The 14,934-nt window shown below is 36.6% G+C and overlaps 1 protein-coding gene across 1 annotated transcript in view; it reads left to right on the top strand.

Annotated features, from left to right (window-relative positions):
• Positions 1–14,934, top strand: part of CPNE8 (copine 8) — a 209,521-nt gene that overhangs the window by 49,195 nt on the left and 145,392 nt on the right. Inside the window, exon 5 of the mRNA XM_046685801.1 lies at positions 7,153–7,192. Coding sequence (XP_046541757.1) covers positions 7,153–7,192 — 40 coding nt within the window. The remainder of the gene's footprint in view (positions 1–7,152; positions 7,193–14,934) is intronic.

Raw genomic sequence — 14,934 nt, 5'->3', positions numbered from 1 at the left:
TACTTCAAGAGTCGTAGGAGTCCTAAGTATTCATTATATTTATAAACAAAATTGATTATGCCCCATTTAGCTTTTATTTCCTTGAAAGCCTTTTCTAAATAATAAAAATGAGGTTCATGAGAAAAAAACTTAAAGTGCAGTGTAATGATTTCCTGAGCATGTTTGCCATGGAAATTGCACATAGTGGTGTTATTTAAAAACAGACTTATAAATCATGTAGAATGTGGTTTCATTCTCGAGACCATTGTTCAGGGCCTTCATAGCAACTGTTTTTAAGAATCTTCCTTCTCCCTCACCCCGGCATGGTACCCCCTTAATTTTTTCCCTCTAGTTTCAGATTTAATTTTATCCTAAAACCAGTCACCATTTCATGAGTCTTTGTTCTCTCTCTCTATTTCCCTTTCTCTCTCCCTTCCTTTCTCATTCATCTGTATTGTTTTCTCTCATTTAAAAGTAACAAATATTTAATTTAACCGTTAAATAATATAGGCACTTAAAATTGAAAGTTCCCTGTTATCCCAGTATGAAAAAACCCAAAAAACCACAACCAAAACTGTAAATGACTCCGTGTACATACTGTCATATTTTTTTTTAAAGGTGCTCATGTATACGGGAATCTCAATATTTTGAAAATCACAAATATTTTCCTGTTACTTGTATTTTTCAGATATCTTTCTATGCCACTGAATATATATATATAGAGAGAGATTATATATATATACATATATATATATATATATATATATCTCATTCATTTTAATGGTTGCATAGTTCTCCTTTGTTGAAAAAAACTAAATTTATTTAGCCAAGCATTTACTGATGGACAATTTGCCTGATTCTCTTTTTACTGTTACATGTAATCCTTCAGGCAGTATCCTTGTATGTAAATTTATTGTAATTTGCTGTTTTGCATTTTCAGAGTATAAATTATTCAGAGTCAGATTTTGGGATGTAAGGATATGGACGAGACTACTCACTCCTTGGTTCTAATCTTTGAGACCAATTTAGAGATCCTCTAGGCCTTGTTAGTTCTCTGAACTCCTTATCTATGTTTTAGCTCTTATTTTTAGAACCACTTCTCTGTTTTGTTTTGGTCACTGTCTGCCAGCAGGCCCCTGTCACCGTCATGAGCAGCTGCTGCCTCTTGACTGTACTCACCCACTTTCCCACACTGTTGTCTCATTTTGGCCCTCCTTGGACTGGTTTCTTAAGTCCACGTCTGTTCATCTTTCTTCACTTGATATTCATAACTATGGCTATTATAGAATTGCGCAGGTAGAATGAAAAGAAAAGAAATGGTGCCCTCACAAAAGGATGATAGCAATCAAATGTTAGTCAGTAGACCAGTGAGCAAAAATTAAGAGCTGAGCTAGTCATTCTGGAGAGCAGAGGAAGGTAAAGAATTATTTACTTGTACAGAGGGGCTAGTGAGCATGTGCTCATCTCTACTGAAGACGAGGCTATGGAAGCTAATGGATTTTAAGGAGAGACCAGTTCAAGAAATGTAACTCCACTAAACTCACTGCTGGTTAGTCATTTAAATATTATGTCTTGTTTACCAAATAGCATTTAAGAATCACTTTGATGAACTAATGAGTCCAGATGAGAATATGTTAGGCTAGGGAGGCGCCTGCTGCTTACCATGTTTGTCAAGCTTCCTAGGTAGGCTTAGGACCAACGAGGGAAGACTCAAACGTAGGAAGGAAATTAGGGCGTTGGTAGAGCTTAACGCACTTCTCAAGTGTTTGATGATAAATCAGTAATATTGTCTAACTTCACTGTTGGTGTTTCAGGGAATTAAAAAAAGAAAACAAGACTTCAGTACACTGTTGATGGAAATATGGAAGGAAGGAATGATTAGATGGTTTAATATGTTTGTTAATAATGTCTTCATTATTTATAAAGTAAATGAAATAATTAGAGAAGCTCATGAAGTTTGAGGATGAGTATGTAAGTTTTGTAAAGCACAGACAAAAAGAGGTGATTTGTGATAGTAATATTATTACTGTTATTCACAGAGTGTAATAGAATCATTCAGGGTGTGTACCCATATTTAACCTCAGAAACCAAATTTCTGAGGTGGAGCCATCCCATTTTTATAAATGAGAAAACCAAGGCCCAAAAAGTTTAACTAACGTGTTCCAGGGATCTGTGCTTTCCAATAGAATTAAATTTTGCCTGAAATAGTTTATAATTAAATAGTACAAAACCTGAATTTCTAAAATATTATGAAGATTAAAAATAATATCTCAACTAGGGTATTTTTGTTTTTGCCTTGATTATCTAATACTGATGAAAGTATATGTTTGAGGTATTCTACTGCACAATGAATGTAATAATGTAATGAAATATATTCAATCTAAGTAAGCAAATCTAGGAAATTACTGTTCAATTGGAATGGGAGCATGTTGTATTATTTTTTCTCAGCGTGGCAAGAAAAATAAAGGAACACAACTTAGTGTAGGGAAATTGACATATTTTAACTCCTTCAGCTTTCTCTTTTTTTCTAAGAATTATGGTAATTCTCACAGAAATTGTGTAATGTTCAAAATGTGAAAGCACATTGCAAAATTGAATTAAATATATATCATTTGACTTTGTAAATGTATTTGGTTAATTTCAGAAATTTGATTCATATAACATTGTTTCAATTTTATATGATCTCTGAAAAATTCCAACAATTAGGGCCCGAGAAAGGAACATCTAGAGAAGATTATCAAGAAAAGCAGCAAGTATGTTCTCTTAGTGTAGTATTTTTGATACATTTTGAATTAATTCCTTTTGATTTCCCATTTATTAGAATATCACACATAATACTTTTAACCTGTGAAAGCAGAGAGCAGGCTCTCTTTCGTTTTTATTTTTTTACATTGTGATTTTTTTTCCCAGCGTATCTACCGAAATAAGTGTGGAAAACAGTGTCATTGTTCACTAGTTATGTGTATCTATTATACCTCTGATTAGTTTTTGAAGTTTTTCTTAGCAATGTGTTATTCCTAGGAAAAAATGTTCATTATAGAAAATTTGGAAAATAAAAAAATGGATAAAGTAGGAATAAAATCACCTGTAATCCCAACCTGCATCATCCAGAGAACTACTGTAAACTCTCCAGCATGTTTACAGGAACATGTCCGCTTGAGGGAACAGCAGTGCTGAAGAAGACAGTAGTCTAAATTGGCCAACAGAAAGATGTAAATGGTTTTCAGAATTGTTTTGTATTCAGCTAATCTGTCCATTGATTTTACAAAAGTCTAAAAAGCAGTAAAAAAGAAACTTTGAAAGCGTCTGATCTAAACAATTGCGTATCATGGAAGGTTCAAGAAATGGCTTTCAGGAGCTTTTTTATTCAACTTTCAAAGTAGATGGAAAATTATAATGACAGAGAAAGAGTGAAAGAGAGATAGAAAGATAGAAAGAGTGAGAGAACGAGTAAATATGTATTCCTGGCACCACTGGTCCAAATTCCTGTGAGTTCTGATTAATTCACAGTAATTATTATTATAACTGTGATATGCCTGAGATATATTTTTAAGATTAGTTTATCAGTTGTTAGTCTTAAAATTCTCTGGCCTTTTTGATCTGATGTGTACTGTTCGTTCATCATGCTATGTATATATCACAGATAAAGTCATAAACTTTGGCATTTATTTACTTTATTATAATTATCACCCTAGTAATAGTATGGATACTTCATAAATCATTTTGTTATTACAGTTGAAAACTTTATTATTGGCAGAACAGCTGTACAAAAATGTCTTTGAGTAAGAAGTGTGGGTAGTCATATCATTACACAGTATGTGCTGAAGAATAAGAAAAATGAGATATAGCTGTTTTCACTCTTGGTTTTTTTTTAAGGTGTTCTTTTTGGTGAGGAAGATTGGCCCTGAGCTAACATCTGTTGCCAATCATCCTCTTTTTCTTTTTCTCCCCAAAGCCCCAGTACGTAGTTGTATACCCTAGTTGTAAGTCCTTCCAGCTCCTCTATGTGGGATGCCACCATAACCTGGCTTGATGAGCAGTGTGGAGGTCCGCAGCTGGGATCCGAACCAGTGAACCATGGGCCACTGAAGCGGAGCATGCAAACTTAACCACTCGGCCATGGGTCTTGTTTTTCCGTTTAGACCAGAACACCAGCAAGGGAGTTACAATTCTAGATTTGACTTAACCTAGCAAATTGTTTTCCTTCTTGATAAATCAAATGGTGATAATCATGAAATGTGTCATTTTATTACAATCTAACTTTCAAGGCTCTCAACACTTTGGTGGAAAGTAAGTTGTTTTATTTCTTCCAGTAACTGTCTCAACACTGTCAAGTCCAGTTTTCTCCATCAGTTAAGGGTTCCCTTAACAATCTCAAGATTTAATTTCATGGCTTTTCAGTTACTTTTGTTTATTAGAACTATCCCATTTTGTTAGTTGTTATGTACTCTTCACTAATCTCAAACTTAATCCAAAACTCTTACTTCCTCTCCCCTCAGTTGCAGCTGTTGTCTCAGCTCCTTGCAGGAGAGAAGGGAGGTGGAAGAACAGAAAGACAGGCGAGGAGAGATGTGGGTCTCCTACCTTCTGAATAATCTAGACCTTAGAGGGTACCAGCCTCAGGGGACACTTGTTAAACACCCTGCTTGTCTTCCTCACCGTGGAGGAGGGACTAAAAAGGACATTGTGCCTTGTTCCTCAGCTCTCAGAAGGCTCTTCCTAGGATGGCCTCCTGACAGTTCTCTTCCACTGGCAGCCCCAGGGTGGACCTGCGGGTAGGTTCTGTAGCTGACTGGGGAACTAGATGCTGTCCTCCACTTCTCATGAGCACCCCAGACTTTGGAACGCCCCATCACATGGCTTGGAGGAGTGGAAAGAACCTCCTCCTGTCCCCCAAGAGATAGGGAGTAGCCTGTCACTTTATGAGTAAGCTTTGTGGGGAAGGGTCTGACTCTGATGAGTTTGACTCATCGGCAGCTCTGAGCTGAGCATGAGGGAATACTTAGAATCTTTTGTTTTCACCTTTGGGCCTTAGTTGGAATTCCAGAAATACAGGAAAAATTTCAGGCAACATCCATTACCCTCCAATAGTAAACATAATCCTTGGGAACCACTCACATCGGTTACTGCCAATTCAACGTTAGTAAGTTCTACAGCAGGATGAAGTTGCTTACAAAGTTGCCCATAATAAATTAAGGTGTGGTGGGATGCACCCTCCTTGGGGTAAGCTAGAGAGCTTCCTGCTTTGTTTCCTTAAGGAGGATATGACGCTCATAAACATAGACACACACACACGCACATTTTAACTGTTTAAGATGTAGTGTTTATGTTCTGACCTGTGAGGGTGAGGACCAGAGTAGTCTTGATATGTTGAGAAAAGTTAGAAGAAAGTTCCATTAAAAGAAAAGTCATGGTAATTTCAAATGCATTATAATCCAACATATTATCTACAGCCTTCAGAGGTATGCTGTAAATTACCTATTTTTGAGATAGTAGCATTAAAAAAACCTTTGTTAAAGACAATGAAAGAGGATTGCATTTGAAAATACTTAAGCTCTTTGTGATGAAAACATAAGCTCTTTTCTTTTGCTTCTTTGAACTGAAATGAACATACCAGTGTTATTTATCCTCAGTCCACACTAAACCCTTTATAGAAAACAGTTTCCAGGACTGATTCCTGGAAAGGAGCCAGCCTAGTTAGGTTTCACCTTTGATATTGCTACAGTTACGTATTTTCATTTTACACTTAAAAAAACTTGTCTTGAATAAGAAGTATTTTTTTGTACTAACATCTGTAGGCCTTCAGTAGATGTTGGCAATTTGCTGATGTAAAATTCTGGGTTACTGCTGTTGTGAGTGATCAGAATTCCCTGATGTGGAGAGTACTTTGTATTTTTTCTCAGGCAGGTATTTGCGTCACCAATTTTTTTTTTTTTTTTTTTGAGGAACATTAGCCCTGAGCTAACATCCACTGCCAATCCTCCTCTCTCTCTCTCTCTCTTTTTTTTTTTTGCTGAGGAAGACTGGCCCTGAGCTAACATCCGTGCCCATCTTCCTCTACTTTATATGTGGGATGTCTACCACAGCATGGCTTGCTAAGCGGTGCTATGTCCACACCGGGGATCTGAACCAGTGAACCCCGGGCCACCGAAGTGGAATGTGTGCACTTAACCACTGCGCCACCAGGCTCGCCCCACGTCACCAATTTTAAAGCCAGTTTGTGGTGAACGTTCTTTGCTGGGGAGTAAGTGCACCTCTGTCCAGCATCAGTACACTCCAGCTGTTTCTGTCTATTGTTGATTGAGATGCTTTGTTTCTTTGTGAAAACATTCTTGTCATGTGAGAGGGGTGACTTTAATTAGCCTTAAAGGAAAAGGCAGTTAATTTCTAGTAGGAAGCTATGCACAAGGAATGTGAAAGGAATATGATTTGGGAGAAAGACTGGAGCCAGTACAAATATTTTCCTGTTCAAGAATCCAGCAAATTGAGGTTTATTTTGACTGTTAGCAATTTTTCCATTTCTACAAGTTCTTTAAAATGAGAGGCTAAAGTGATAGCGAGTGATGTTTTCCCAGGATCTCTCCAAGAAATCATTTATTCCCAGTACCAACAGGTCAAAAATAGGACATATGGTAGTCCTATGTAAATACATTTCTCTTTCTGTAAAATCTATAGTTTCCCCAAATCTTGTGATTGGGGAAAAATAATCGCATTACTTTTGCCAAATTTTGAAGTTAACAATAGCATTTAAGATACTAAGTAAGAATTAAAATGTACAGCAGTGACAGACTGTTACCAGGACTTGTTTGTTTTTTAATGGCATCCAGAGAAGAGGAATTTCAGTTTTTAGGGAATTTTGAAGAGTATTAGGATATTATTGAGCATAGAAAACAGAAGTTTTAAACTTGATCTGTTAGGCAGCAGAATCGATGACTGTGAAGATATTAGGACTTCTGTTTAGGTTGTAGAAATAAAAGGACCCAAGGATTGTGAATTCTAGTATTGGCATGTGGGCCACAGTTTATGAGAAACTTCTAAATTTGCTAAGTTTTTCTCCCCATTGGTTTAGTTTTGATTCACTTTTATATTATTTATGTTTTTTGGAAAATACTGCTGTTTTTCTCTGGCTGTATTTTATGGAAATAATTTGAATTTTATATTTTAATCTTTTAGGTATGATGTTGATTCAAAGAGTCCCAACTTGTCCAAACATGTAAGTTCATATTTTTATGTTCTTTATGATGATGGCATAATATAAATTATGATATTATGATTTATAATTGAAATTTATGTTGATTTATTAATATTAAAGTTATATGTCCCTACCTTTACATGTAATAATTGTTATAGAAAATAAATAACATTTTTAAAGGACTCTCGAATAACATTTGGAGAAGCTTATTAAAAGAAAGATACCTTCAGGATGTGAAATGCATTAATTTTACTTATTTTTTATTTTTGTGTTTTTAAAGAAATAATGTCCGTGCCCTGGAATGTCCGAAGTTGGGTCAAGGCTAAGCAAGATGAAATAGTGAGCCTGTCGCTTTTAGGAAAGTTTCATTTCTGAGAGAACAGGAAGTGCTTGGGTAAAGACAGAGTGGTTTTCTATTGAGCTGTCCCTGTAGTTCATGGGCTGAACAATATTTTCTAAGTACCTTCTCATGCCAGTCACTGAGCCAGTTTCTGAGGGTACAGTATGAGCAAGACAGACGTAGAGTCTGTCCTCAAGTCACCTAGTCTCTTTTATTTTTGGGTCCTGATCTTCCCATTCCTCTTTTCTTAAGAGCGCTACTCACCAGGCATCAACCCTTACCTGGGGAAGTTTCCAGATTCAGGAGCAGCAGGGGCGGCAGCGCTAGGCAGATAAAGAGGCGGAGGTGGGAAGAGAAGGAAGAGCTTGAGATCCCCTGTCTAAGCACTGAGGGTTCCATCAGTGTCTTTATTGACCTGTGGGATTGGAATTAGGCCAGACCTAGTAGGAAGGGCTGAATGGGGGTGAAAAGAACATTCTGAAAGGGGTTTAACTAGGTTCCAAGTGATCTCTGAGGATATGGATGTAGAATTGGCAGCTGTGCCAGGGTTGAGGCCGATAGGACTAATGTTTATGCCCAGAGACTCAGGAAGGTGAGATTTTTCACTTCTCCAATGTTGTAGCCTATTAACTAGAATGGATGGATATATATTTATCATATATATTTGATTTCCAGTGTAGTTTGGAGAGGGAGAATGTCATTATTCAGAGAAAAGAGGGAATATAAGGCATGATCTCAAGCTAAGAAACTGATTTGGGAAAACTGGAAGCCTGCTAATGGCAGTTAAAAATCATAATTTACTGCTTCTGTCCTTCATTAAAGGACGTATGGTATTTATTTTTGTTATGAAGCATAGAGAAGAATCACTGGAAGAAAAATTCAAAGAAAATCTGTCTGATTGATTTTTCTACAAATTGAAAAAAATTCTATAATAGGCTCATTCCTTCCCAGAAATAAAGTTCATTGTGGTTGCCATGTCCCCTTCCTTCTCCTCATGATAAGAATTACAGCATTGTGGCTGGACATTAACACTTATTTGCATAGCTTTATATTGGAAGTTTTCCACATTTCATTGGGAGAATCAGAGGAGAAACCACATTTTCTAGTCAAAATTATTTAGATGCAAGGAAAGAAAATGCGTTCCCTTATCTCACATGTAGGTGCTTTGTTATGGGGATGTAGGAGCATCTCATAAACCTGACATGTGGCTTGCCCTTCTGGTAACTGCAGCTAGAAACAGGCACTTTGGGTTGGGACTGAGACAATTATTTTCTCCATTTTTTTCTTTCTCTCTGTGGCCATGTATTCTTTGCACTATGACTTTTCTCTGAGCTTCTGCAGACCAAATTTCTCTGTTTATTCATCATTATGCACATAGGAAAAATAACCGCCATAACCCTGACTAGACATAGTCTTTCAAGCGCCCCCTCTCCCTGAATATAATTTCTGTGTTTCTCAGTTCAAACTGTCCTTCAGAGGGCATAATAACCGGACAATTAAGGACATTAAGGGGTTGGATATTTTGAAGGTGAGTGTGAAGGTGGTAACTTGTGGTTCTTACCAACGTAGTTGCCTTGAGTTCAGGGCAGAGAGTAATATTTGGGATAGGAAGGTACCTCAAACATGATTAACTATATCTTCCTTAATAATCAGTAATAACTATTATACGACATATGTCTTGTAGAAGTCATGAATATACATATCTTGTCAAATATTTTTCTTTTGTAGAATGGCTTTTTTCTTTTTCCATGGGAAAACTTCTGTGTCTTCCTCATGGTAAAAATTCTTATCTTGACTCTACCCTCAGGATATCTCCTTTACTATCTTCTCATCACCGTACTTCTTTACAGAACATCCTGGGTTTCTATTATAACTTCCTTTTCATTCTCTCTTCAACTTATTTTACTGTTTTCTGGTTTTCATTTCTGCTTTAAGTATTCTGACACGGGTTAGATCAAAATTTAATGTCCTCTTTACCTTACTTGACCTCCCCATTATTTCAGACACAATTGACTACTCTGTTCTTGAAATACTCACCTCCTCTGACTTCCGCGGAAACTTCTCTCTTGCTTCTTTTCCTGCCTTTCTGTTTACTCATTATCTATCATTTTTCAGTTTCTCTTCCTCCTCCTGTCCCTTAATATTAGTGTTTCTCATGGCTATATTTTCAATTTTCATCTCATCTCACTCTATAAGCTCTCCTTGGGAGAACTCAACCATTTCCACACCTTATGCTGATGACTCCAAAGTGTTTATCCCTCTACACACCTTGGCAAACCCACGTCTCCAACTGCTTGTTAGAGATTGACTGGTAGATATTCTGCAAAAGCCTGAAACTCAAATATCTAAAATGTATTGCCTTTTCCATCCCAATTTTGCTCCTCTGCCAGTATTATCTATCTTGAGAATTATCGTCAACACTGGATACTTAAAAACTATTGTTAACCTCCTTCTTTCTCACACACCACCTCTAGTGAGCCACCAAATTCTGCTCACTCTAACAAAGAATTTTTTCTCTTCTTTCCTTTCTTGCTGTTACTGCTTTAGTTCAGATTCTCATCAACTTTCTCCTAGAGGATTGCATAGCCTCCTATAGTTCCTGAGGTTTATATTAGCTCACATTTTAATGTATTCTTTACATTTCTCTCTGTGTTATATTTCTTAAATAGTTTTAGTAAGCAATGCAAATTAGTTAATAACTGCCTTAGCTTATAAGTAGATAAAGCATGTCAAAAGAGGGAGGAAATGTGTTTCTAAATTGTTACAAGAGTTGTTAGAGATGACTGCCTTGAATTTCTGGTAGAAATTAACAACAACAACAAAAGCCCTTCGTTACTTGAAAGCAGCCAAGTACAGATTTTAGGTAAAACAGCATATAACTCATTCAACCCAAAATGAATTCAGGAAGCGTTTGGAACATCAGAAGTACCAATAAACAAGCAGTTCTATTCCCTGAGGATACGATTCTTTAAAAATATTGTTGTCTACCTGCCAATTTTGCAAAGTGAAATAAAAACTGGAACCTTTTAAGCAAGACTGCTAAGTGCCTGGGTATGCATGTGGAATGCAGGCACTTATCTTTTACAAAAGGGATTTGGTAGCAAGAGAGATTCCTTGAGTGAACAATAATAAATCTTTTTTTTTTTTCCATTCTAATTACTGATAGTTTTTGAAAGAAACCCCTTTCTTTCAAAGGATGACTGTATTTGGTTTCTAGTACTTAAGGATCTTGGGGCAAATTCTTAAATTTTTTGGAGCATTATGGAAAATGGAGATATAATATAGAACTGTACCTTAGGTTTCTAACTTTGCAAATGAATATGAGGGAAGTGGATAAAGGATCAGTGGATCAGTATAACTTTGATTCTATTGGTGTTGGAAAAGTTTTTAGTGGAATAGCATCATACCCCAGGGTGACTTGTGGAATCCAGGGACATATTCCTTTAGAGGATTTATCCATTTTAGGGTTCTTTAAGGAAGCTACTTTACTAAAATATTATCCCCTCAAAGTATTAGATCCTGTGAACAAAATCTGGCATTTTGTTCTCTAAGTTACTGTTGAGCCCACTCATCTTAATGCCGTTAGGAGAACTACACAGCATATTTTCATTTGCATAATTTAATTGCATCAGCCAAATCATTAATGAAAAGATTAGTAACAGGCTCATAATTGGTGTATTTAGGATTCTACATGGTGTTCTGGACTAGATGACATTGAAACTGTACTTTGTGTACTAAATTTTCATATCCACCCATCCAAAGTGCATTTATGCATTTGATTGCTCTCAAAAAGTACCCACTAAAATTTTTGTTTTAGACTTGTTATTGGCTCATTGGATTATTTTGACCACAAAACATCAGCCTTCCATGAAGTTGTATATGTTCTTTATTATATTTTCTGAATATCATATATATAAACTTCTACAGGTAGACTAGTTGCATTTGAAAATTTCATTTGCAAGTTAATTGTTTGGACCGTGAAATGCATTTTCTCATAGGAATAGATTTATGTGGGGCAAGATTCTTTCATTAGAATAAAAGCCAATTTAAGCTATATATAACTGAACTGAATTCTAATGTGTATTCATACAGTCAGGCAAGCAATAAATATATTCCAGGCACTGTTCCATTGCTGAGGAAGATAGCAATGAAAGAAAGAAACAAGGTCCTAGTCCTAAAACAGGTTACATTTTGGAGCTGGAAGGTGGAGTGGGCAGATTTATTCAATAAAAACAAACGCAAATAAATGATTAAGATAACTGACTTCATTATAACACTCATATTAATAAGATATTGATACTGACAGAGTGACTGATAAAGCATGTTAGCTAGAATCTTAGGTTTCCCTTAACCAGGCAGCTTGATTCTACACCAGGTTTCACCCTGAGTATACTTTTTTTTTAAAGTTTGTCCTTCAGTGTAATTTCCTTTTTTTTTTTTTTTTGCTGGGGAGATTCACCCTGAGCTAACACCTGTTGCCAATCTTTCTCTCTCTCTTTTTTTTCTCCTCCCCCAAACCCCAGGACAAAGTTGTATGTTCTAGTTGTAGGTCCTTCTAGTTCTATGTGAGCTGCCACCACAGCATGGCTACTGACAGATGAGTGGTGTGGTTCCGCACCTGGGAACTGAAGCCTGGGTATACTTTATTAAAGAGAAGAAGGGAATATTGAAAATCTAGGGGAATAGTATTCCAGGCAAAAGGAACAGCAGTGCAAAGACCTTGGGTCAGGAAAGAATTTGGAACGTTGGTGTGACTACCACATATGGAGTATTGTGAATGATGAGGAGAGCAGAATGGAAGAGTTGGGAAAAGTACACAAAATTCAGATGGCGTGGAAATTTGTAGACCATGGTTAAAAAAAAAGTTGGGTTTTTTTATGGATTTCATTGGAGGATGATATGTTCTGATTTATACATTTAAACAACCACTGGCAGCTGAAGTGGAGAATGGAGTTGGGAAACAAGACTGGAATTAAGGAGATTGATGAGAGGTCATTGAGAGGACGTGACCACCAGTTGACCCGTGAGCTGGACTCTGGCAATCAGAGGCTCCTCACTCCCTCCTCTGTCTTTGGAATGTCATTTCTGCCCGCTGTTCCCATAGTCAGAGCCATTTCAAATACACGGCCTTGAGAGAGTCATGTGTTGTTGAGACCATCTGGACTATATATGTGACTGAACCCCATTAAGGCCTCTGTATAAACTTTTAAGATTCTGGTGGCTGGGGTGGAGATCTACTCATTTTGTGGTCACCCAAGAAAAGGAATTCATATGTAAGTTCCTTTGCTTCTTAAACCTGCCACCTACCCATCTGGAGTGGTCTGCCTCTTTCTTCCATCTCTGCTTGCCCTCTGTGTGTGGGGGCCAGTTTCAGATTTCCCCTTGGGAATTCCCTCAGTTGTGAACCAACAGAAACCAGTTATAAGGCTGCTGTAATTTGGCTAGGTGAACAATATTTGGTGGGTATAACCCTTGAAGTAGTAAGAAGTGGTCAGATTTGGAATATATTTTGGTGATATGATTGTTGATGAATTGGATATCAGATGTGAAGATAAGAGAAATTACAATGACTCCTAGGTTATTGGCGAAAACAGCTGGATAAATGATGATACAGTTTATTGCATTGAGTTACATTGGGTAGGAAGAGATTGAGGTGGTGGGGGTGAGGATAGAAATCATAGAAATCCGTGGTTAGAGCAGGTTTATGTTATTTGAGACCCCAGTAAGCCCCATCTGGAGATACTGACTAGGCCATGTTTGGAGACTATAGAGACATAGATTTGGGAACCATCAGCTTATATAGAGCTGGAACTCAGTAAAGTTATCTAAAACAAAGTATAAAAAAAAGAGAAGAGAATAGGAGAGAACCTTGGGGGAACTTCAGCATTTAGAAATGTAGTGGAAGAAGATTAGCCAGAATTATCCTTTTAAAGGGATGGTCAGGACATGTCGCTTTCCAGTTTAAACCCTCCAATGGCTTCCCTCCACACTTAGCACAGAATTCACAGTCCGTCAGGGGCCCTTGGCTCCCTCCTCTCCTTCCATTCCCTTCTTTGCTCATTCTGCTCTAGCCCCACTGACCCTCTTGCTTTTCCTTGAACACCCCAAGTATATTCTTATCTCAGGGACTTTGTTTTTGCTTTGTCTCCTACCTGGAATACTTTTGTCCGAAATATTCACATGCGTTTGTCCCTCATATTGTTCAGATTTCTACGAAATTGTCATCTATTGAGAGGCCTTGCCTGACTGCCCTGGGTAAAGGAGCTTTCCGTGTTTCCTCTGATGCCTTTTCAATAATAACTTTCTTTTTCTATGTAGCATGTTTTCTGGTCCTAATTAGATGATGAGAGCTAGCCTTCTAAGCGTATTCAAGCTGAAGTATTTACGACTGATGCTCTATAAATGGATTATGTTTCTATTTGCATTTTCAATAGAGTCTTATAGAATCTGTCTTAGACTTTGAGACGGAGATAGGGACAATGTCTGAGGTGGGTTTGATGACGGTATCTTCAGCACTCATTAAGTTACATTATGTGGGATTGTTGCATGTTAAACTGGCTCTTACTCAAGATTTAGTATTTAATAATGATGTTGTGTGATAGTATTATATTTAATATTATTACTTAATAATGCTATAGTATATTTCATATTATTTAATAATAATATTTAGTGAGTTTTCTAGTTATTTGGCCTGTCGGCTCTCTCACCATGTTTACTAGCATATGGAATATTTACTTATTTTCTGTTAGCATCCTACATTTCTCACTTCTTTACTAATGAGAGCTAGTATTCTACAAAAAATGATGTGCCTCTGGAAAGTAAATATTTTCCATAGATGTTATATTGTAAATAGTATAGCTTTGTTTTAAAATTTATTTATTGTATGGTTTACAAGTATTAAATATGTATGTTGTGGATAATTTTTCAAAATTGGCTAATTTCAATCAATGACCACCCACCCACTCATTGCTGAAAACTTAATTTTCGCTTAATGTCTTGTTTAACTGTCTTCATTTGGACTCTTAGCAAGCAAAAAATATTTTGAAAATAAAAAATTGTGCTGAGGGAAAAGAAAGAAATTCAGCTTCAGAGTATAATTTTGAAATTGTATTTGTATTTTAACTACTGATGTCTAAGTTTAGAACTTTTTATTAATCTCTTGGAAGTAGGATTGGCATTTTAGGTTTGTAGATCTATCCATCCATTAAAAAGCCATATCTTTGCTTGAAAAAAAAAGTGTTATTGTGTTAAAAATGTGACAAATTAGTTCTACTACAATATTGAATCCAGTTGTTTCATGTTGAGTTTACCTTGTACCCAAAATAGCATATAGATGTGCTAACAACCATTAATAAAGTAGGAGTCATTGCTGGAGCAAAGGACAACCATGTTCCGTTATTATAAATGATTGCCATTTTAGTAT

Source organism: Equus quagga, chromosome 1 (genome assembly GCF_021613505.1).
Source record: "Equus quagga isolate Etosha38 chromosome 1, UCLA_HA_Equagga_1.0, whole genome shotgun sequence".
In the NCBI taxonomy this organism is placed as follows: Eukaryota; Metazoa; Chordata; class Mammalia; order Perissodactyla; family Equidae; genus Equus; species Equus quagga.
This window is presented reverse-complemented; position numbering and strand designations above follow the sequence as displayed.